General features: G+C 47.9%; 1 protein-coding gene across 4 annotated transcripts in view; it reads left to right on the top strand.

Moving 5' to 3' along the window:
• DPP6 (dipeptidyl peptidase like 6) overlaps positions 1 to 22,996 on the top strand; it is a 1,029,560-nt gene that overhangs the window by 255,927 nt on the left and 750,637 nt on the right. Inside the window, exon 1 of one of the 4 annotated variants that reach the window (XM_030854307.2) lies at positions 1,739 to 2,400. The exons of the other annotated variants lie outside the window; for them this stretch is intronic. Within the exon in view, the coding sequence (XP_030710167.1) occupies positions 2,158 to 2,400 (243 nt within the window). The 5' untranslated portion in view covers positions 1,739 to 2,157. Of the gene's footprint in view, positions 1 to 1,738; positions 2,401 to 22,996 lie in introns of those variants that run through there. 4 annotated transcript variants of the gene reach the window in all.

Below are 22,996 nucleotides of genomic sequence, written 5' to 3'. Positions count from 1 at the left end.
AACGTTTTCGAACTACGGTTAAGATGCGCTTTTCTTCTTAGCGGAAGGAAACCACAGTGGATTAAACAGAGGGTGGTGTGGTATAAATTTTAATTAAAACAAGACTACCTGCTAGGTTGAGAGCTTGGGAAGAGTGTAGAAAGGATTGGAAGGGGTCCTCTCCCAGGAGACTTATTCACCTGCATTCAGTTTCTCCCCCCAAGTTAAGGACACGGCGGGAAGAGGCAATATTTTTAGGACCAGGAACAGCTGGGTCTCTTTTTCTGGGATTTCTGGGCTTGGACAGTGGTGCCAGGAGATGGCCTTGGACTCAGATCCAGCAAAGGCCGGCAGCCTGCCTAGGGCCCTCTGAGTGGCCGAGGCCTCGCCCGTTTTTCTGCGATGGTCACGGAAACCGTGGCGGAGCAGAAGCACCGCTGGAAGGTAAAGGCGAAGATGCCCACGTCGACCTCGAGTGGAAGGGGCAGCGAAGTGCGAGGGCAGGTGCGAGCCCTCCACCCGGCCCCTCCCTCCGGAGTCTGGGCTCCTCGTCGGCTCAGGATGGGACAGGTCCATCGCAGCCAGAAGCGCTGCAAACAAGAGGGAAAGGGCAGCGCAAGGAGAACGGGGTTGGGGGGGGACAAGGAGAGACTAGAAAGAGGAGCGCCCGATTCCTCGAGAAAGACGGGGGCGCGGGTTCCAGCCGGACAGAGAGTCCCCGGAGGCCAGGAGGGAGGAATCCACCCCGGGAAAGGGAGGGGAGAAACCAGACAGGCCGCCTGCGGTCTGGAGTCGGAGCCCGGCGCCGAGGCTCAGCTGGTGTCTTTCCACACAGGGGCGCTGGAGCACGTTTGACTGCAGCAAGAGGGGTGAATGCGCACCCTGACCCGTGCGCCCCTTTGGTGTCGTAGCTCCGCTCCCAGTTTCTCTCAGGGGAGGGGTTGGGGCGGCGCGGAGCAAGCTTTGGAGGAGTGGCCGGCCTCACAAATGCTTTAGCCTCTGCTGGCGGTGATGCATTTGTTGAAAATGAAAATGGAGTTCGCGATATAGACAAATGCGTGGGGTGTACGGGGAGGAGCTTTTGAGTTGCTCTGAAGGCATATCCACCAGGCCGGCCCTCGCTGGCCTTCCGTGACCTTTTCCTTGCCTTCTTTTTGAGACCGGGTGAAGGAAAAGGAATCTGTTTTTGGAGAAGAGCTTGGTTTGGGAGGGAAAGGGGCTCGTCAGAGACAGTGACCCCCGAGCCCCCTCCCTTGCAGCCCCGTAGTTTGCTCTCCATCACGCCCGTGCACACCCCCAGGTCCGCCGGGGGTCTCGGCCGTGGCTGTTTCACGTGAGGCAAGAAAAGCTGGGAAGGAAACACGAGGGGGAGCGCCTCGGAGGGCGACCGGGCTGCAGCTGCGCGCGGTGCGAGCGCGTGGACGCGGAGCGCAGCCCCGCGCCGAGCCGAGGACAGGCGTCTCAGGGACAGCCCCCTCCCTCGGTGCCCCCGACGCCCTCCCCATCGCGGGCCTCTTCTCGCACGCTCCCTCCCCGCGTATCGCCGGGTCCGCCCTCCCGGTGGCCCGGAGCCCCAGAGCCCCCAGCGCGCCTCCGCGCCCTGCCCGCACCCAAGACCTGCGTGGCCCCGCCACCTCCTCGCTGCCAGCCCTGGCCACCCGGGCGCAGTTCCCGGGGGCGGGGATGTGTGAAGGGGCCACGTGGGGAGAGCAGGGGAGGAGGAGCCGCGCGGGGGGCCGGGGGCGGGGCGCGGAGATGCGCTCTGGATGCCCGCCGGTCTCTAGGCGGGGTGCCAAATGCCGGGGCCTAGGCGTCTTCCCTCCCTTTATGGTTTTTTGTTGTTTGTTTTCTTTCTGTCGATGGCTTTGAGCAGGCCGTACGTGGCCATGGCAAGGAGTTGAAAAGCAGAAAAGACGAGCGAGAGAGAACACACCCCCAGACCCCGGCTTCGCCGAGCCGCCGGGGGAGGGGGCGGAGGAGGCTGAGCCAGGCAGTCGCCCGGCGGCGACTTGAGAGTGGCGCGCGGGAGGAGCGGCCGCGCGGCCGCCGTCCTTTCTTCCTCCTCCCCCTGTTCTTCTTCCCCTTTTCCCCCGGCGGGAGTGGGGAGCGGGAACCCGAAAGGGGGAAAGCCATTATCAAAACGCCCCAAAGACAGCCGGCGAGAGCGCGCGGAGACCGATGGCTTCGCTGTACCAGAGGTTCACGGGCAAGATCAACACCTCGCGGTCCTTCCCGGCGCCCCCGGAGGCGAGCCGCCTCCTGGGCGGCCAGGGGCCCGAGGAGGACGGCGCGGGGCCCAAGCCCCTCGGAGCCCAGGCGCCTGCTGCGGCGCCCCCGGAGCGCGGCGGCGGCGGTGGCGGTGGCGCGGCCGGCCGGCCCCGGTTCCAGTACCAGGCGCAGAGCGACTGTGACGACGAAGACGTAAGAGCATCTGGGTGGGTGGGTGGGCGCGCGGGGCTCCGGGCTGCCCGGGGGAGACGCGTCCGCGCCGCGTCTGCGATGGTCTTGGGGCGCCCTCCTTCCCCACCCCTCCCCCACCCCTCCCGGGAGCGCCCGCAAATACACTCCTCGCGCGGATCTCGGTCACCGCTGTCCTGGAGCGGGTCCTTGTCTGCAGCGGTGGCGGCGGCCAGGAGTTGGTGGCGCTGGTGGAGCTGCGCTGCTGGGGCGTGGAATTGGCCGGGGGTTCACGGGCGTGCGGATGCTTGGTGTTAACTGCTTGGTGCTGTGGAAGCCAGGGAGGGAATTCGATCTGTCTGTGCTTACAAGTTGGTTTCTCTTTTCTTTCCTTTCTTTCTTTTGTCTGCTTTAAGACTCGAGGAGGAGACAGTCCCAGGCTCTTTTTCTCCCCCCTCCCACCTCTCACTGGAATCCTTACCTCGGGGCGCTGTCCCTTCACTCACTTCTCCAACACCTCGCCCTCCCCCCCAGTGCTGCTGGTGGTGGTGTTCTTTTCCGAAAAATAAAATAAAAGCGCTAGCATCCGAGGCCCAAGCCCTTGTCCCAGGGCCCAGGCCAATTTTTGCTGGTGGGAGTCAGGCCCTGCCTGTGCCCACACCTAGCCTTGGACTAGCAACCACCTTAGGCTGTGTGAGCTGAAAACTTCTCGGGCAGCACGTTTTTTACTCTTCATGGGGCTGGCAGCCTGGGTTTCAAAGCTTGGATTTGCATATCACCTTAGTAACTGATGACTCAGGCAGGACACCAGCCGGCTGCAGAGATGGATGAGTTCAACCACCTCTGTTGACCCTGTCCATCTGTTCAGAGGGCCAGGGAAGGCCACGGAGAGAGGAAAGTGATGTTTCTGAGACCTTCTCTTCCCAGAAAAAAAGAGAAAAATCGCAGACAAGCTCTCAGGCAGGCAGGCAGGGCTGGCTTGGCTGGTACAGCCCCTGGCTGGCGGTGTTGGGTCCTAGAGCTCACTGTGTGTAGCTCTGAGAGTTTCCCACCTGGGGGCACCTGGGCACAGGTCCTCACACAAGCCTCTCAGACGGCCTACCCCAACATACCCCCGGCAGTTCATGTCCCTGCCCTCAGCAGGAGGCTGTGGTCATTCAACATGTCCTGCCTGGGATCACTTTAAAATCCTTTAAAATCCAATGAACTGGTTGTTTTTGTTTTGTTTTATCAGTGGAGGATGTGGAGAGTGTAATAGACATGACAAAAGTTTGTGGGAGATGTGGTTCATTTGTGTGTGTGTGTGCGTGCGCGTGTGCACGCACACCCTGTATCGGATCTTGCATGAGATTTTCTTATGTTGGGTTATTTCTAGACTCCCCTCGTTAAAAGAGAGCTATCAGAGAGATGTCCCTCACTTCAGTGGGTCAGGTCCTGAGGGAAATGCATGAATTATCAGGTTCAAGGAGCCAGAATCTTTGAGGAGCAGTTTCATTGGGGCAGTTGAAAAATTCTGGAGGATTAAACTCCTGAGAATCTTGGGGAAGACCACTGAGCTGCAGTGCAGACAGAAATGATGCACTTTTTGCCTCAAATCTGACTTAAAACTGTTGGATTGTGTTATGCTTGAAGTGAAAACCATGAGCAATTTCTTCCTAATAGGCTCTAGGTGTCGCTAGGGGAAAGGAAAGGGGAGAGTTTCTGCATTTTGTTTTAGATCATCTCCACCCATCTTTTTTTTTTTTCTCTCCTCATCTTAGCTTTGAGCATATATTCCTCCTTTTCAATTTGACATATGTCTAGAACTGTTTCTCAGATAAGCCAAAGGGTTGAACCGACGAGCAAATTATGAATTTAACATTTGCAAATGATTTCTGCTGAAATGGCTCTGAACAGTATATGTAATTTAAATTCATTAACTCCTGACATCAATTTTTTGTTTCCTGGAAAATTCAAAAAAGGGTGTGTGTGTGTAGGTGTAGGTATAAATATAGTGTATGTGTGTGTCGTATCCTTATGAGATATATATATATATATATCATGTTTAAAATGTACGATTAAACAATGACACACGGGTAAATGTAGCATCAATTGCTTGAAAACTTTTATGTGCTTTTCTCAGAAAAAATATTCGGAATTGAAAAAACTATGTCTAAAAATGTGCTAAATGATAGAAGTGCACATTAAACAGATTACTTTCCTCCGGGCACAGTGGCTGCTGTTTGCTGAAGATAAGAGCGCTAGCCAAAGAAAGTAGATATAAGAACTGCTTTTCTGATACCAGCCCTTGTCAAGATTTAAACAATCTTGAGTAATCATCCTGCTACTCAAATTTAAACATGAAGATATACAACTGATTAGGCACGCATTACGTATCATTCTGTGTATCTTGGGGCGGCCACGTAAACATGTACGTTAGCAGTTTGGGCGTCCACGGGGCACAGGTGGGAGCTGTCCGAGGTCCTGAAGGGTCCTTTGCATTAGCGCACAGGAAATCTTCAGCACTTCTGTTTGGAGTCCCAACACTAAGGCTGGTGTGTCATTGCTCTTCTGTGGCTTGTCTGTTCCATGGAACAGAAACAGCTTTCCCACCTTGGTCACTGAGATGCTGGTAAACACCATACCTTTAAAATCCAATGAACTTTGTGCCTCGTCCTTCCATCCAGAAACGGGGAAATAAAATGTAGTTCTTGACCTCTATATGTGTGTACACACACATGCCTGAATATGACTGACAACGGGCAATTCTTTACAAAATAAAATTGAAGGTAGTTATCAGGTCTAGAAGAGATAAGTCAAATGCCGAAGTTGCGTGGCGGGTGACTGGGAATGCATTACTTATCTGCACCAACTACCCATGTAAGGGACCTCTCTGCTGTGTAGCACTACATAAAAGCGTGCTTGGGGTGGGTCAGTTTTAAAATGTGAAGTTTTACTTTGAAAAAGAAGGGAAGCCAGAGCGCTTTTTCTATTAGAGTTTCCTCATCAATCTTAGATTTATTTAAGTATAAATTCAATGACTAGGGCTTCCCTGGTGGCACAGTGGTTGGGGGGTCCGCCTGCCGATGCAGGGGACACGGATTCGTGCCCCGGTCCGGGAAGGTCCCATGTGCCGCAGAGCGGCTGGGCCCGTGAGCCATGGCCGCTGAGCCTGCGCGTCCGCAGAGGGAAAGTCAATGACTTGGGAAACCCCTCTGAGGAATCAATAGCTATTTTGGTTTAAAATTCATTCTTGTAGGTTTAAAAATAAGTTGACTCTTAAAGGGAATGTTGCTGGAAGTGGCTTTTAATGGAATTTAGTAACTTCCGATAGAAATTAACTTCAATTATTTTTAGAATACTGAACTCTGTCACGCCCCTGCTTGAGCATTTCCTTTTGATTTCTTAAAGGACTTTAGGACATGAGTAACTGTCAGGGCAGCGGTCTTGTTGGGGCCACATCACCATGTTCCTGTGTTCTTCATTTTTAGTGGCACATGATTTCCTAAGAATATAAGTGTGATGACAACAGGATTTTCAAACAGCAATTTGGCTGAAACAGGGATTGAGCAAAAATCACTGCTTATGCTGTGTATCAGCTTATGCTGTCACTGCTCCTGTTGTATGTCATCTTCCTGTATGTCTGCAGCAACTAGCCCTTCTTCTTCCTCTCCACCTTGATTTTTCACCGGTACGATGCCAATATCCTGTTAATTTCTCCTTGGAGTCTATCAACTTTAAGTTTTTTAAGCAGCTTGACTCCACAGAAATGTTTATATCCCCTCTTCCTTTCTTCTGCTCCAATTTCAAATGCTTTTAAAAATATTTAGGTTCATAGTATCTTCCTAACGTATTGAGAAAAAGGCTGAAACTTTCATCCCCCTGCTTGATCCCATTGTTTTCATGACGAATTTGACAGTGCTTAGTGTAACTCATCTACAGAACAGCTGTGGGATGTCATAGGGCTGTTCGGAGGTTTCATCTTCTCAGTCAAGTGGTCTAAGACTGAATCCACTAACTTGTTCCGAGGATCCTCTTTTCCTTATTTAGCTTGACAACAGACTCACATTCTTACTGTCTTCACTGCAGAAACTGCACACAAATGTCGTCAGCGTCCCCTTAATTACTTGAGACAATGGCCTGGCTCCTCTTCAGTCTTTGTCATTATCGCTTTTCCTCCTGTTGACCATCACCCTGCACTTCAAACTTTTGCCTCATATGTCTTTCATGATGCCACATGAATTCATGTCCTGTCTCTCTCTGACCTTGGCCTTTGAATTCTTTGGTAAATCATTCTTTCCTCCTCCCTTTCATGCAGGGGGTTGCGGGAACCTACACTCCAAGGTTTTGGTCTCCACTATTCTGTTCTTTCCCTTCCATGCTTTCTTTTTAAGATAAATTAGTGATGGGATACATTAGAATGAAGATAAAAGGGAGCTGAGTCAGTTTCACAGCTTCTGTATTAGCAGATGGCTAAAGTTAAGCTTTATTCCTCTGGTATACATGTCCTAGCATCTCTTGTGGAGATCATTTGCTTTCCTGTTTTACAGAATTGGAGAACTGGAGAATTGGAAGGACCTTGGCAGTCACCATCTTGATTTGTCTTCCCAGCTTTTGTTCCACATGTCAAGCAGCTGGGCGCTAGACCGTTTCTGTGGTGTTGCCAAGATACCCGCGTAGAATATATCCCTAAACTTGTCATTCCCCTCTCCTTACAACTCCCTATTCTGAATAACGTTCTGCCTAATCTCCTTATTTCTACTTCTAGTACTGCCATGCCTTCCACCTCTGAGCGTGGCATACAATATACATAAACTTGTACAGTTACATTTTCCCACTATCTTGATTTCTTTCTTATAACATTAAGTATTTCACTAGATAAGCTTTGAGGTATCCTTATGGGTTTAATGCCCTGTAACACCATATCATAATGCCCTGCTGGACACAACAGTTGTCCTCATGAAAAGTTTATTTTCTGCACTGCAGAACAATGTTAAACACATGAGAAGCGTTTACTGTCTAAGACAGTCTCTCTGTGAATGTTTTGGTAAAGTATATATAACAAAATTATACAAAATTTTGCGTACTGTCTCAGCACAGAGCATGTAGTCATCATTGGGAAGTTGTCTGTGTTACAAGGAAGTAAGAATGGTGACATAAACAAGGATTAAGGGCTAGTTGACTGATGAGTGAAACCAAGTGTAGCATCAAAGATACCGTGCCTCCGCATCGCACCTTGTATTTTTTAAAGCACCACTACGCGTATCTCATTTCACCTCCATAGTTACCTTGGCTTGGGGAGAACCATAACAGAGAGCTAATCTGTTGGTTTGAAAAATTAATCGGGGTAAGCCTACGTTTTTTCATTTGGATGAGTCAATTGTCCACTGTGAATTCTAGCAAATAAATTTCAATCTGTTAACAATTGAGTCAGCCAAAAACCTACATGTTTGCTTAAAGCCGAATTTGTGAAAAATGAGCATTCTGCCTTCTCAGTGGATTTGAGTTCTGTGTAGCAGTAAGGTATGTGGAAGTGGGCACGGCAGCCTATTTTATATGGCATGCTTTTTTTTTATTCCTGCCAGTGCGCACTTTTAAATAATTTACTTGTATATGTTAACTGTAGATTTAAGGAGGTCTGGAGTATTAGAATAACATAATATCAATTTATATTTTTGACAATGGAATCCACTCATTTTCCCACATGGGATTAATATCCTAGTATCACTCTGTAGACAGGACTTTCTCTAGATGTTGGCTTTGGACATTTTTCCTCCATAATATAGAGCTTTTTATTTCATACCCCAAGCTTTCCCTCCTTTAATAGAGTCAGAATGATTAATGAGTTTAATTTTTGCAAGCATCTGGCAGGAGTTGCTGAGTAAGATGTACAGTCTTATTGTATATAACCCTGTTCCTTTTAATTACTCTGATGATAACAGTGCATTTGTCAAGTACATATGGAATGCTTCTCTGCAACATACAATATTGATCCCTTTCATAGAGCATTGCCTATAAAAATAATATGTACAGTAACCCTTTTAAAATTAAATTCTAGGGGTAAGACAGGAATAAAGACACAGACCTTCTAGAGAATGGACTTGAGGATATGGGGAGGGGGAAGGGTGAGCTGTGACAAAGCGAGAGAGAGGCATGGACATATATACACTACCAAACGTAAAATAGATAGCTAGTGGGAAGCAGCCGCATAGCACAGGGAAATCAGCTCGGTGCTTTGTGACCACCTAGAGGGGTGGGATAGGGAGGGTGGGAGGGAGGGAGATGCAAGAGGGAAGAGATATGGGAACATATGTATATGTATAACTGATTCACTTTGTTATAAAGCAGAAACTAACACGCCATTGTAAAGCAATTATACTCCAATAAAGATGTAAAAAAAAATTAAATTCTAATAAATTTAGCGTTAAGGGCATTGAATGCCCATGTACCATATTTTGATTTTCTTCCATTTTAATAAGCACATTGGTTTGATTTTATGTACATTAAAAAAAAAACGCACTCAACCTTTCTGGTTAATGACTTTTGGAACATTTATCTTTAGAAGGATCTAGCATCATGAAATTATCTGAAATAGAACATTTAAAAATTTGATAACATCTCATTTTACAAATGAGAAGACTACAAGTAATTATGTGAATAATATTCCACAAATCACTTGTGTTCTCTGGACCTCAGAGAAACTCAGCCTTCCCTTCTCTCCTGTGTTCTTCTCAGTATCCTCTGTGGTACCGTAATCGAGTGGAGGAATTAACTTAATTATATCACTGAATTTCAAAAGTATGAACATTATGAAATCTAACGGTCTAACTTATTTTGGTTCTAAATGGATATGCTAGTTGCCAAAGGAAAAAACAGTTTTGCCACAGTAGTATATGATTTTTGCCCTGAATGGGTTTCCCCAATAGTTTTACTCTTTTTCCTCCATGTATTTCTTCCTGGGTTTTCTAATAACATCCAGATCCCTCTGAAGCGCAGGACATGTTCACTTTTGTCCCATGATGGAGGAACGTATATAGGTAATTTTTCAGGAAGCCTAGAAGCCAGTAAAGCCCACAAGGTCCAGATGGTAGAATTCCAGGTGGTGAACACCGTGCCTCCCAGATTAGGGAACATCTCAGTTGAGAGCAGCAGGCATTGGGGGCTGAACGCTGTAGATGAGTACCTGGCAGGGACTGGGCTCTTGTAGGGACGCAGGAAAGAGGGAGACTCTGTCCTGGAACAGTCGTTCCCTCAAAAAAGACAAACAAGTTTACTTTCACTCATCCCTTCAGTGTGTAGATAAACACCTTGAAGGCATTTAGAATGCATTAAAAGCATCCTAGCACCATGCCCAATAGAAATGAAACACACACACACACACACACACACACACACGGCTTTTAATTCAAAAGGAACTTAAGGATTTCCCAGGGCATCACAGTCATTGTCAAAATCAATTTTTAGCTTCCTCTAGTGTTCAGATTTCATTTGATATCAGCTTTTACTTTAGGTGATTTGGGGTCAGTTTTAATATGCTTCTGTTAAAAAAAAATGGAACAGGTGATATTATCATCTTCGCCAGTTTGGAACTGAGAAGACCAATTAATCCTTTCTATCTCCTGTTGTTTACTATTTGGGAAGGTCTATTTTAAAGACAGAACTACTGGAATTAATACAGCCACTTTCATACAGCAATGGGCTCTTCGTTATATTATCTGTGATATATTTATAGGATTGTGTATATCCATTATATTTTATATATGGTGCACCTCATATATTTTAAGGTGACATCAGCGAGAAGGGGAACAGGAATGGAGTAAGGGAGCATTGAAGAACTCGGAACAAAAGAAGTTGTACAAGGGAAGCGGGGGGAAGGTAAAGCAGAAACTAGAGGTAGAGGAATGCAGGAGACAATCACGGGCTTCCAGTCTCCCTAATCATTTTCCCCAAAACGTTCAATTTTCTAAACTGTACTCAAACCCTTCCTATGCTTCATGCAACATGCCATCCAGTAATTTGCAAATTAAAAACAAAAAAGAGAAACCTCTTTAAAAGTCCTGAGAGGTGAAGTTAGCTCATCTGCTTTTAGAATTGCGAGATATTTGCAACCACACAAGGTAGCCGACCCCCAGGTGAACGGCTCTAAGCCCTGGAGATGCATTGCTTGTTCAGGGCCCCTTGTTGCTTCTGTGCATCCTTCCCCAGCATCTCCACGGCTTCTGAGGAAAGACTGCTGCCTCCGGGTATCTGAAGTCGATGGAGACATGTGGTCCCGTGCCCCTTCTTATTCCTCAGGCTGCCTCAAAGGTTAGACTTTCGTCCCCGCTCACCTTGCCACGTGGTCTCGGGAACATTCACGAAGAGGTTGGATGCCATTTTCTGGACCGCTTGGCTACGTTACAGAACACCTAGCTAGTTTCCCAGGTGAACTTTTAGGGCTTCTCCATCACGTTCATTTCATCTTTTCCGATTTGCACATGTGTGTTCCCCGTGCCGGGTTTGAGGGAAGTGTGCTGCAGGCGAATCGCTGAATCCACAGTGAACCCGTCTGTTCACAGCCTCACCCCAGAGCGCACTGCTGGCGAGAACAGCCCTTCGGAAGGAACAGAGGCTCAGCTGAAACCTGCATGAGGACGGTGGTTCGTTAGGTGGAAGGATGTGGAGGGGTCACCAGTGGGTGCGGGTGGAGGGACGGAGTGGGGGAGTCAAGTTGGGCTCAGAGTTTTCGAACTGGACTTCAAGCTAAGTGTTCCCGGCGGGGGGAGGGTCCTTGGTGCTGCTCTGCACGTGTTTATGGGTCTCACAGGCACCTGTGGGGTTGTCCTCCTCTCCCCTTAGCGTTGCGTGTGGCCATGTGGCTGCTGGAATGGACTGCGAGGCTAGCTCTCCCAAGTGGACGCTTCACGAGCCGGCACGTGAGTTGCTGTGCTCTCTCTTTCCTTTTGCCGTAGAAACGAGCAATATTCCAGGTAGTGGCTGTTCAGTGGGAAACCACTGAGATTATGTTAGGACAGTATCACCTAGCCTGAGCTGAGGGGCACAGGGCAATCCGTGTTCATTGACAAGTCACCATTCATCATTTCTGGACCTTGACTGCATCGTCATCTCTGGGCAAAATCAGCACTTTCTAAACTTCTACAGGAAGTTTCGTTCTACCTTCCTGCATCTCTCTTAAAACTTTTTAGTTCTCAGAAAGACTGAAATGGGGCTTCCCTGGTGGCGCAGTGGTTGGGAGTCCGCCTGCCCATGCAGGGGACACGGGTTCGTGCCCCGGTCCGGGAGGATCCCTGGGCCCGTGAGCCATGGCCGCTGAGCCTGCGCGTCCGGAGCCTGTGCTCCGCAACGGGAGAGGCCACAGCGGTGAGAGGCCCGCGTACCGCAAAAAAAAAAGACTGAAATGGAAATTCCCCTGGGAGGGCAACAGATGTTGGAGTGCCTGAGTCTTATCAGTTCCCTCGTTTCCTGTCTTTGGGAGCATGTTTGTTGGGTGACGGGAAAGGATAAGAAGGGACCCATTTCCTAAAGACAGTGTGTGCGTTCGTGGTGGGTGTAGGGGTGGGGAGGGAGGGACTGGGCAGTAGGAGTGGGCAGACAGGTTCCTAGATAACAATGATGAAAGCAGCTGTCAGGATGTTGCTAAGGGTCAGCCTTAGAAATGAGCTTTTGGGGGTTTTGACTGGAAACCTTTCAAGCTGGAAAAGTAGGGGATCAGAGGTTCACACAGGGAAGCCTCAACATCCTGAGGCTCTGTCTTTGGTGTATGCTCTGCTCTTCATTTTACAAGCATCCTGGAATCCATGTTACACGGAGCCTATATTTACAACGTAGAATTGAAGAGGGCATGTTTTCATCTACATGATAGGAAATGTTATCAGAAACACCCAGCTCTAGCGCGATACTCTTTCTCCAATTCCTGTCCTGCCTGTGATCGGTTCATCTCCATTTTATACGTAGAAAGGTGTCATTAGTTTCTCTTTCTTTTTTCCCAGATTTTTAGTTCCTCTGAATGGACAGAAAATTCAGCCCCTAAATGACTGGTTACCTATTAAAGGGAGAGGGGGATGCTGTGGAAGACGGGGCACTGTTTCCATAGCAACAGGAGCTGACTGTGATAAGCAGGGAGGTCTGGTTTCCTTGTCTGGCACTATCCTTACTGGACATGCAATCACTGACATGCTTCTTCATTGCTGTCCTGCAGCTCTGGGGAGATCCTATCAACCGGAGGCTTTTGTTTCCACGGGCACAGGGAGTGCACTGGGCAGAATCCTGATGTTCCTGCGCTTGCCTTCCATGACCTTTAATCCTGCTGCTTCTGCTCCAGTGGGTCTTTTATTTCATCACAACCATAGGAAGAGCACAGTCTGGTTCTTTGGCCTTTGGGTGCTCCTGGCGTTCATCGCAGTGTGTCTGAAGCAGGGGAGTGCTCGAGGGGTCACTTTTGGCCCCTGGTGTCTGTCACTCCCTCTTACAGACACCTGAGAATCATTTTCCTCCTTTGACAGACACCCGGGAAGAGGTTTCCCACCATCGTCCAAGCTGTGCTTCCTCTTGCCCCCGTCCGATTCGTCCTGCCGCGAGGCCAGTGCATGTCCTTGTCTTCTCACCTCACTACAGACAGTTGCCCTTCTGGGTGTCCCTGCCCCGGGTCAGAGCTGCTCCTAGGCTGGGAGCTGGGCACAGGCTCCTCACTCTTTCAGCAAATGCCAAGGTCCCTGCCACGACCGCAAGGCACTGCACTGGCTCTTCCCTCTGCCGGAACGTCCGTCCTTCCTGCCCTTCGCGTCTCTGCTTCAGCGTCACTATTTCAGTGGTCCACGCTGGCCACCCTATTTAAAGTTGCAGTTTCCCCGCCCATCAACCCCGATGTTCCCCACCCTGCTCTGCTTTGCTTCTCTTTTACCATATGGCATTTATCACCTGCTGATATATTATATAATTTTCTTATTACGCCTGTTTTATTTTTGTCTCCCCCTATTATAGAGTATCAGCTGACTGATGTCAGGATCTCTGGCTGATTTGTTTGCTGCTGTATCCAGTTGCCTGGTACAGCGTCTGGTACAGCCAAAGTGCTCAATAAGTCTTTGTTGAAGGAATGGGTGAAGGATTGGCATCTCACCTGAAAAAACTCTCTGCTCGCGTCTATTTGAATAATCACACTTCTCCAGCCTTTTTTTTTTTTTTTTAATTGAAAGAGTTCTGAAATTAGAACTCTGGACCTCCTGCGTGGCCACTTACTGCTGCAAATGAATTCTCTTCTTTTCAGGATTTCATTTATTGTTTGATTCTGAGCAACAGTTGAGAAGACAAAATAGCTATTAAGGAAACAGTAGGAGTTACTTTTGTAGGACCTGCTTAAGATGGGTGATAGTTAGCATTTGTAACATTTTGTCTGAGTTTAAAAATAAGTGCGAGTTAAAAATAAGTCAGAGACAAATAGTGCATGATATCGCTTATATGTGAAATCTAAAAAATACAACAAACTAGTGAACAAAACAAGAAAAGCAGACACAGATATAGAGAACAAACTGGTTGTTACCAGTGAGGGGGAGGGGATTTTAAAAAGGGGGTTTTATGGGATTATATGAAATCATGTGCATGAAAGTTTTGAAAATTGTAAAGCACTATAGAATTTAAAGAATCATTCAGTAAAAAAGTGTGAGTTAAATTTTCTATATATAACTGTTTCTGCTGACTTTTCTCTCTCTTTTTTTTTTTTTTTTTGTGGTTATCAAAGGAAGCAGTCCCATTAGGGAAAATGCAAATCTTTGAGAAGAAGAGATTCTTATAAATACAGCAATACGATACGTTGTTTTTGATTAGAAATTTGCATTACCTAATTCTCAATTTAAGTGAAAGAAAACGATCACAGCTTCTTTTTCTGTGATACTGTGATCGTCTCTTTATCTGGCAGGTAGAAAGTCAAATCAGAATGTTTTTGAACTGTATATCACTAGAGGAAAACTAAAGTTCCCAGACCAAAATGCACAGATTCTGACAGAAAAAAAAATATTCCTGGATTCGATAATCTAGTTGAAACTGCCAGGGGCGCTTTAGCTACCTACAGCATACATTTTTGTGATAATACAGTCAGAGGCACCTGGCGCTTAGGATGGAGGGGGAACAGGCAGCTGAGATCTTTAGGTTTGACCCTGATTTACCTTCTTTTTCTGCCCGTCTGCAATGTGGTCTGGCAACACTGCCCTCCATAGGCTGTCTCAAGGCTGCAGTAAGACTGATTCAAGACTCCTTAAATAAATTATGCGAAATAAAGATGTGCAGTTTTGTTTTTTCTGTGGCCAGACAGGGTTGGAATGCGAATATATGTCGTGAGGGCTCTTACACCCACATCAGACTGGGCTGCGCTTTTCACAACGCTGGAGAAATCCCATCAGACCCTCCTTTTGGAATACCGTCTGTGTCACGGGCAACACTCTGAACGGTCATCGGGGACCGGCAGGGGCACTCCATCCTTCGTCTAAGGACGTGCTAATAGCATGTGTAGCTCCTGACTTGTCAGATGGGGCCAGAGTGCAGGAAATTAGATAAAGATAACGCAGCAGATAATAAGGAGATGTGTAGCCTTAGACAGTCGGCTCTCTGACCACTGGATTTAAGTAGTGCCTCTGTACGCTTAAGGCCAAAAAACTCACAGAAGCATATTTTCTGCTATCATTTCGTGAAGAATAGGAACGCGAGTTAATGTCACACCGTTTCAAAGCGCAGCGCCCTGGTTCAAGTGCAGGGAGCCCGAGGGGTGTACACCGCATGTGAAAAGGCATCTCTCCTACACACCCCCTGGCTCTGTACCTGAGAGGACCCAGGAAGCCCTGGACCCCTGCAGACCCGCCCACAGAGCAGCCCAGGCAGGGGCCCCACCCCGCGGGGCCGCCACCCTCCCTCTGTCTCTGAGCGTCAGGTGTATGATGGCAGGGACTAGGGGTGATCCCGGGCCGACCACATCAGCCAGCCACTGTCAGAGCACCGCCAGATGCCAGTGGTCCAGGGCACACGGATGGCCCAAGATGAGGCCACTGGGTATGTGGGCAGGGGTCCAGAGAGGGGAACCTCAGAGAAGACGGCAGAGCCCAGCCCGGCCCGCAGACGGGAGGTTCTGGCAACTTGGGGTGAATAAGATTCAGCCAGGGAGGTCAAAGGTCTGCGTGCTAGAGCATCATTTTGGTGCCTGTCAGCCAGAGGGTGTCCCCCTTAACTGGCTCATGGAAGCCAGACCCCAGGCTTTCGTTTGGATTTGTTGTGGTTTTCGAGCTCTGCTTCCCCGAGTCATGGGCTCCTGATTGGAGTCACCGAGGGGGTGGGATGGAGCCGCCAGAACTTGATCCCCTCCTTAGAGCAGTTGTGCTTTTAAAATATTTTACGTGTACATACAGTTTCGCATGAAAAAGGGGATGTGGGTGTTACTGAGCTCTTGAGTGACAGCCCGGTTATCCAAGTGTCTCACAGATGTTGGCAGGATTTCCTCATGACCTCATCTTGCTGTGGTCTGTGAAAGCGCGGCACATAGAATCGATCACGTGTCCACCCAACGCCGTTGTGGCAGCGCACAGGGCTGGGCGGTCGCTCGATGGTCCATGGTGCAGGCAGGGCACTGCAGCGGGCGATGTGCTGGGTCTGGACCACCTGAGCTTGAACGCGGACCCTACTGACCATTTACTTGTAGTTTAGCCTTAAAAAGTTACTTAACTCTCCTTGGACTTCAATTTCCTCATTTATAAAGTTCAGGGGAAAATATTATGCTACGGTATTGTTCTCATTGGTTGATTTTGACCTTCTAGTTCATACATGTAAAACACTTAGGACAGGGCCCAGCACGCTATAAATCAATGCAGTTTTCTCATGAAGTCCTTATTACAAGATCTAATTGTTCTGAGAAGGAAGGGTGGAGGACTCTGCTATGCCTCTCGGAGGAGCATCTTGGGGCTGGAACTGTGGAAAGGAAGGGAATGTGATAAACCCCCAGTGATCACATAGGCTCTGATTATTTAATTGTAATCCCTTGTATTTATAACTGAACTGTAATCCCAATATGTGGGTTATTTGAGCGGTTTGGTTATGAGAGAGCTGGACCAATGGGCTGCATGGTTTTAGGAGGAGCCAGTGATGCCAGAGTTAATCAGGATCCCCCTTGGGGTGGGTTTGTGCCCCTCACACCCCTGCCCCGACTTCCGTGCAGGAAACGTGGAGGCTGGAGCCATAGGTCCTAGGTCAGGCTCCCCTCCTGAGAGGAGAACAAACGAGGAAGTACAGTCTGACCCTGGATTAATTCCTGGGATGGTGTCATCTCGACACAGATGTTCACGGCGACCCTCTGGAGCCTGATGCCTCAAAACTAAACTAGAAAACGGTGGTTGAAAAACATGACTTCTCTTGAAGACCGTCCTGTGATTGAGAATTTGAAACATCACGCTCAATAAATAGATTTTCCCCAGCAGTGGTCAGAATAGGTCCAACTGAAAGACACAGAAAACATTACTGAGGGACTGGCTGCTAGGGAAGGGGAAGCATAAACACAGGGGCTTCAACTTGAGGATTTATTATAAAAGGACAGGCTAGCAAACATGGCCGTATAAAACAGAATGAAAGAAAGTATGGAATCGGAGGAGCTGTTTAGGAAAATAGTGGAAGATTGGCCAGATATGGATTTGACTACAGTAATTAAAATAAAAAAGTGTTCTAACTGTAAACAAAAGTGTTGAACCCACTTCTCTTTATGATTCTTGTAAAATTTCACTTTAGCGTAATCCCTGCCTCTTTTTTTTTTTTTTTTTCTGCCTCTTAATTACATCTCTCTCTATTAGCAAATATGTCGGCACATTTTCTTTTCATTTTAAATCTTCTGGAAGTCTCTTCACTCGGGCTTCAGAAGCAGGTGGATGGGGACCTGGGTGTACCATCGAATTGTCAGAACAGAAGGCGTATGTGCCTTTGAAGTGGTTTCTGCTGCTTTATGTGGGTGGAGAAGTGTCCTCACCACCCCCAGCAGGGAGACTGTCATTATTACCCTCAGCAGTTGGAGGGGTATTTAGAGATTCGGTGGTCCGGTGGTGATGTTTCTTGGTCAAGAGCAAACCAAGGAAGCCATTATATTTCTTCTACTCACGTTGAGCTTACCTAGTCAATTTCAGGTTTCTCGTGTCTCTCTAACTCTTTGTGTCTCTGTCTCTCTCTCTCTCTCACACACACACGCACACGCATGCACGCACGCACACACACACACACACACCAAGCACAGAGACAGAGGAATGTCCAGCACGGTGGCTAACCCAAGGCAACAGATGTGCTAGCCTTTAAACCAGGGTTTGTCAAGACTTTCATCTGAAACGTTCTTCTCGGAGGTGAGGAAGGCTGTACTCAAGCACCCAGACTCTGGTTGGTCGCCGCCGTGGTCCAGAGCACACGATACCTGCCTGATTTCCCAGAACTCAACCCATGGTGTGAAGAGAGAGACTCAACATCAAGGAGCTGAATCTCTCTTGGACGTAGGCAGCAGTCCCCATGAGCTTGCTGGTCTCAGAAAGCTCACCAGGACATGTGCCAGAGAATGCGACACCACTGGAGACTGGAAGGGGTGGGGGAGAGAGAATATGAATGGAAGGCTTTCCCAAAATGAATCACAGCCAGCATTGCATTCAAGGAGACCTTGGAGAGTTTCCTACAAACTCAACAACCTTCAAGATCAAAATACTCCCAAACTGACTCAGTGGCTCAGTGAAAACCTTGGAAAGGTATCGTGTACCTGAAATACCTGATGGTCAACTGTGTTGCCTAAAACATCTTGAGGTTGGCTGTGGGCATCAGTGGTTCCATGACCACCCACCCTACTGGGGTTGATATGCAGCAGGTGTAACGTAGAAAGTCAGGAGGACCTGGTAACATCTCTGGGCACCTGACTGGCTCTCTGGGTCAGTGTTTCTCAAAGCTCAGTGCCTCCCAAGTGCTCATGTTTACAAAGAAGGGCCTTCCCAAGGGGACACACATCAAAATACTATGAGAGCAGAAACGTATCTAGGGAAATACGGAAGGAAAATCTCTAATTAGCCCGGCTCAACTGAGAGGCGAGATGCAAATTTTAGTGAAGCCAGGCCAGAATGAGAAGGGAGAATCTGTGTCCACTTTTAGAAAAGCTCCCAATAGCTCCGAAAGCCTTGCTTTGGGGGAGAGCACTTTTTAATGACGTGATTCTCGTTCAGTGTCGAAAAGTCAGAGCACATCTGATTGTTGGGAATAATCGCAGCTCCTGGCACTTTTCCTGGTCTTTATGGCTCCAGGACTGGCCTGGTCTCATACTCATTGAGTTCAAATAAAATCTGTTGACTAGTAAAATATAAAATTTTGCTTAAAAATAGAATTATGAAGAATCTAATTTAATCTAATTCTTTTCACATCATGAGTGTGTATATATTTAACTGTTAGCTTTGCAGTTCCTTTGCAATAAGCTTGGGTCCTTGTTAACAGAGCTCAGGGGAAACCGTGCAGGGGCACCTTCCAAGCTGTCCTTTTTAACTGTCTCCTTGTGCAGAAAAGAGTATTTGGTCAAAAAATTTGGGAAACATTGAATTCTTTTTTTAATTGAAATATAGTTGATTTTTTGATGATGGCCGTTCTGACTGGTGAGGGTGTGGAGAAAAGGAAACCCTCTTGCACTGCTGGTGGGAATGTAAATTGATACAGCCACTATGGAGAACAATACGGAGGTTCCTTAAAAAACTAAAAATAGAACTACCATATGACCCAGCAATCCCACTACTGGGCATATACCCTGAGAAAACCATAATTCAAAAACAGTCATGTACCACAATGTTCATTGCAGCTCTATTACAGTAGCCAGGACATGGAAGCAACCTAAGTGCCCATTAACAGATGAATGGATAAAGAAGATGTGGCACATATATACAATGGAATATTACTCAGTCATAAAAAGAAACGAAATTGAGTTATTTGTAGTGAGGTGGATGGACCTAGAGTCTGTCATACAGAGTGAAGTAAGTCAGAAAGAGAAAAACAAATACCGTACGCTAACACATATATGGAGTCTTAAAAAAAAAAAAGGCTATGAAGAACCTAGGGGCAGGGCAGGAATAAGGACGCAGACATAGAGAATGGACTTGAGGACACAGGAAGGGGGAAGGGTAAGCTGGGACGAAGTGGGAGGGTGGCATGGACATATATACACAACCAAATGTAAAATAGATAGCTAGTGAGAAGCAGCTGCATAGCACAGGGAGCTCAGCTCGGTGCTTTGTGACCACCCAGAGGGGTGGGATCAGGAGGGTGGGAGGGAGATGCAATTTATCTCTCCCCCCTTTCCCCTTTGGTTAACCATACATTTGTTTTCTATGTCTGTGAGTCTCTTTCTGTTTTGTAAATAAGTTCATTTGTATCATTTTTTTTAGATTCCACATATAAGTGATATCTTATATTTGTGTTTGACTTCCTTCACTTAGCATGATAATCTCTAGGTCCATCCATGTTGCCGCAAATGGCATTATTTCATTCTTTTTCATGGCTGAGCAATATTCCACTGCATATATATATATCACATCTTCTTTATCCATTCATCTGTTGATGGACGTTTAGGTTGCTTCCATGTCTTGGTTATTGTAACTAGTGCTGCTATGAACGTTGGGGTGCATGTATCTTTTCAAATAAGAATTTTCTCTGGGTATATGCCCAGGAGTGGGATTGCAGGATCATATGGTAGCTCTATTTTTAGATTTTTAACCAACCTCCATACTGTTCTCCATAGTGGCTCTACCAAGTTACATTCCTACCAGCAATAATATAGGAGGGTTCCCTTTTCTCCACACCCTCTCCAGTATTTATTGTTTGTAGACATTTTAATGATGGCCATTCTGATGAGTGTGACGTGGTACCTCATTGTAGTTTTGATTTGCATTTCTCTAGTAATTAGTGATGTTGAGCATCTTTTCATGTGTCTGTAGGCCATCAGTAAAACATTGAATTACTAAAGGTCACCTTATTTGCTTTAAATAAGAGCTTCACAGTGAACATGAGCATGTTAAGTAGATGTATTTACGGCAGGACTTCTCCCTCTTTATGTCAGTTTGTGGAATGGCAGTATTTTGGGGGCAGGAGGAGGAATGTCCTGCAGACTCTTCTGGTTACTTTGCGTCACATCCAGGTTAAGAAGTCCATTTATCTCGGATCCTGTTCGTTTCCCAGGGCTGCTGTAACAAAACACCTCAAATGCGGTGGCTTAGACCAGCAGAGACGTACTGAATTCTGGAGGCCAGAAGCTCAAAACCATGGTGTCGGCAGGGCCACCCTCCTCCAAAGCCTATGGGGGAGGATCCTCCCTGGTCTCTTGCAGCTTCTGGTGGCCCACCTTTATCTCTGCCTCATTGTCATGACTTTCTTCTCTCTGTGTGTCCCTTCCCTTCTTCTTCTAAGGACATCAGTTATATTGGATGTAGAGCCACTATACCCCAGCACGACTCTATCTTAACTAATTACATCTCCAACAACGCTATTTTTATATAGGGTCACAGTCTGAGATACTGGGGGTTAGGACAGCATATCTTCTTTGGGGAACCCAATTCAACTCTTTTTTTGCGGTACGCGGGCCTCTCACTGCTGTGGCCTCTCCCGTTGCAGAGCACAGGCTCCGGACGCGCAGGCTCAGCGGCCATGGCTCACGGGCCCAGCCGCTCCGTGGCACGTGGGATCTTCCCGGACCGGGGCACGAACCCGTGTCCCCCGCATCGGCAGGCGGACTCTCAACCACTGCGCCACCAGGGGAGCCCCAATTCAACTCTTAACACTGACTTACTGATGATTTTCTCAAAGAAAGTAGCTTTTTGGTTATTTTAAACTGTTGGGAGGGTTACTGCCTGGCTTATCGGAATTTTAAGGAACAGTGTATTTGTCACTAAACTTGACTCGTCTTCTCTACGTAGTGGATCCATGATTCAATCGTTATTGCCAATTTGTGGGTGCTTACTGTTCCTGGTGACTTTTCCTTTGGGGAAAGCAATTGGGGGAGGAAACTGGTTCTGATGTAAATAGTTAGGAAAGCCAAAATAATGAGATACTGAATATCGTGCTTTGGGGGATATGTGGTCAAACAGGGACATATCACGGCTGGATAAATTAAACAGGAAAGGGATAATCACCGGTTAGCTGGTGTCACTAGACTCCAGAGAATGGCACCAGGATGGTCCAGACCCAGAGGTGTGGAAACCATTCCTTTCTCCAGATGACTCACTCACTCCACAGAGACTTCTGATTGGTCCTGTTCTAGGACGCTGCGCGCCCTGTTGGTCTGGGAGCCGTGGCCCAGCCAATCTTGTGACAGTGAAGCCCCGGGACATACACGCCTGTGTCTGTCGTCCTGTTCCGAGAACCAGCAAGCAAGCCTCTGGCAGGATCACTGCTGGCGGAGGGCGCTTGGCTTTATTTATCTTCCTACCCCAAATAGATTGCAGACGTGAGTCGTGGAAATTAGAAAATAAACGTAGAGAGTTGCCAGACGGTGACTAGAAAACTGCTGTGTATTCTGTGCTGTGAGAACAGGAGGGTGTCTAGAACCTGGTGCTTTGAAGGTATCCAGCCACCTTATCGCTGCCGAGAATCAGGACTGGCGTCCTTGGGGGCCAGGCTGTTGGCCTCATTATTTCTCCTCCTGCCCCTCGAGAGTGGGGCATGGGCTCCCTGGAAGCGGAGGAGACAGGTGCGTACCGGGCAGTCATGTGAGCAGTGGCGGTTCCTAGGAAGCCCTTCCTGACCTACCTGTTCCAAACCTACGTGCGGACGAGTGGCTGGTGATGCCAGGTGCCGCCCCGACTTTTAGCCCTGATGCCGCGTGGGGTTAGGGCTGGAGGTGAAGCGCCGGGAGCTCCGGTGAGAACCGCGGTGAGGAGAGGTTCTTAGGGACCTGCTCCCACCGGCACCACCCAGGCCTCCCTCCATGGGCCTGGCCATATGTCACTGCTGTCCCTCTGTGGCTAATCGCAGTGTCCCTGCAGTTTCTACTGCTGCAAGTATGTGGGTAGAGGTTTCTTTGTTGAGTGACACTTTGTCCTCTTCCCTGACTCATTGGGTTACAGCTCAGACTCTGCTCTTTTGGTAGAATCTTTAGGGAAGGGAACCTCATTTTATGGCCCCTCTTCCTACCCCTGATCCCCAATCTGGGTTTAATGTCACTGCGACAGGCTCCCGGAATGCCCTCTGCACACAGCTGGGGGAGCGCTTATCACACCACAGAGGAAACGGCCAGTTTTTCTTTCCTTTTCCACTGGAATTGGAACGTCTGTAGGTCAGGGGCCGAGCCACGTGCTCCAGGCCCCTCTGAGGTCCAGCCCTGCGCTGGTTATGTGGTCATGACTAAGAATTTGTGTGGTCTGTCCTGCTTGTCAGGCCATCTATTCATTAGTTTGCCAACAAGCAGTCCAGGATGCGAAACGATGAATTCCCGAGGCTGAACGTGAAGAAGAGGCAGGAAGCTCTCCAGCAGCCTGGTCCACGGGCGCCCCGCCGCTGACATTTCTCCATTATTCATTATTTCCTTTCCAGATGCCTCCTCACATGCTGTGCCCAACTGAACAGAAATGAGTTTATTTTTAAGATGTGTCCTTTCCAAAAGCAGTGGCCACCTCTCCCTTGG

This window comes from Globicephala melas, chromosome 9 (genome assembly GCF_963455315.2).
Source record: "Globicephala melas chromosome 9, mGloMel1.2, whole genome shotgun sequence".
In the NCBI taxonomy this organism is placed as follows: domain Eukaryota; kingdom Metazoa; phylum Chordata; class Mammalia; order Artiodactyla; family Delphinidae; genus Globicephala; species Globicephala melas.
The sequence above is the reverse complement of the archived record's forward strand: the minus strand, read 5'-3'. Positions and strand labels throughout refer to the sequence as shown.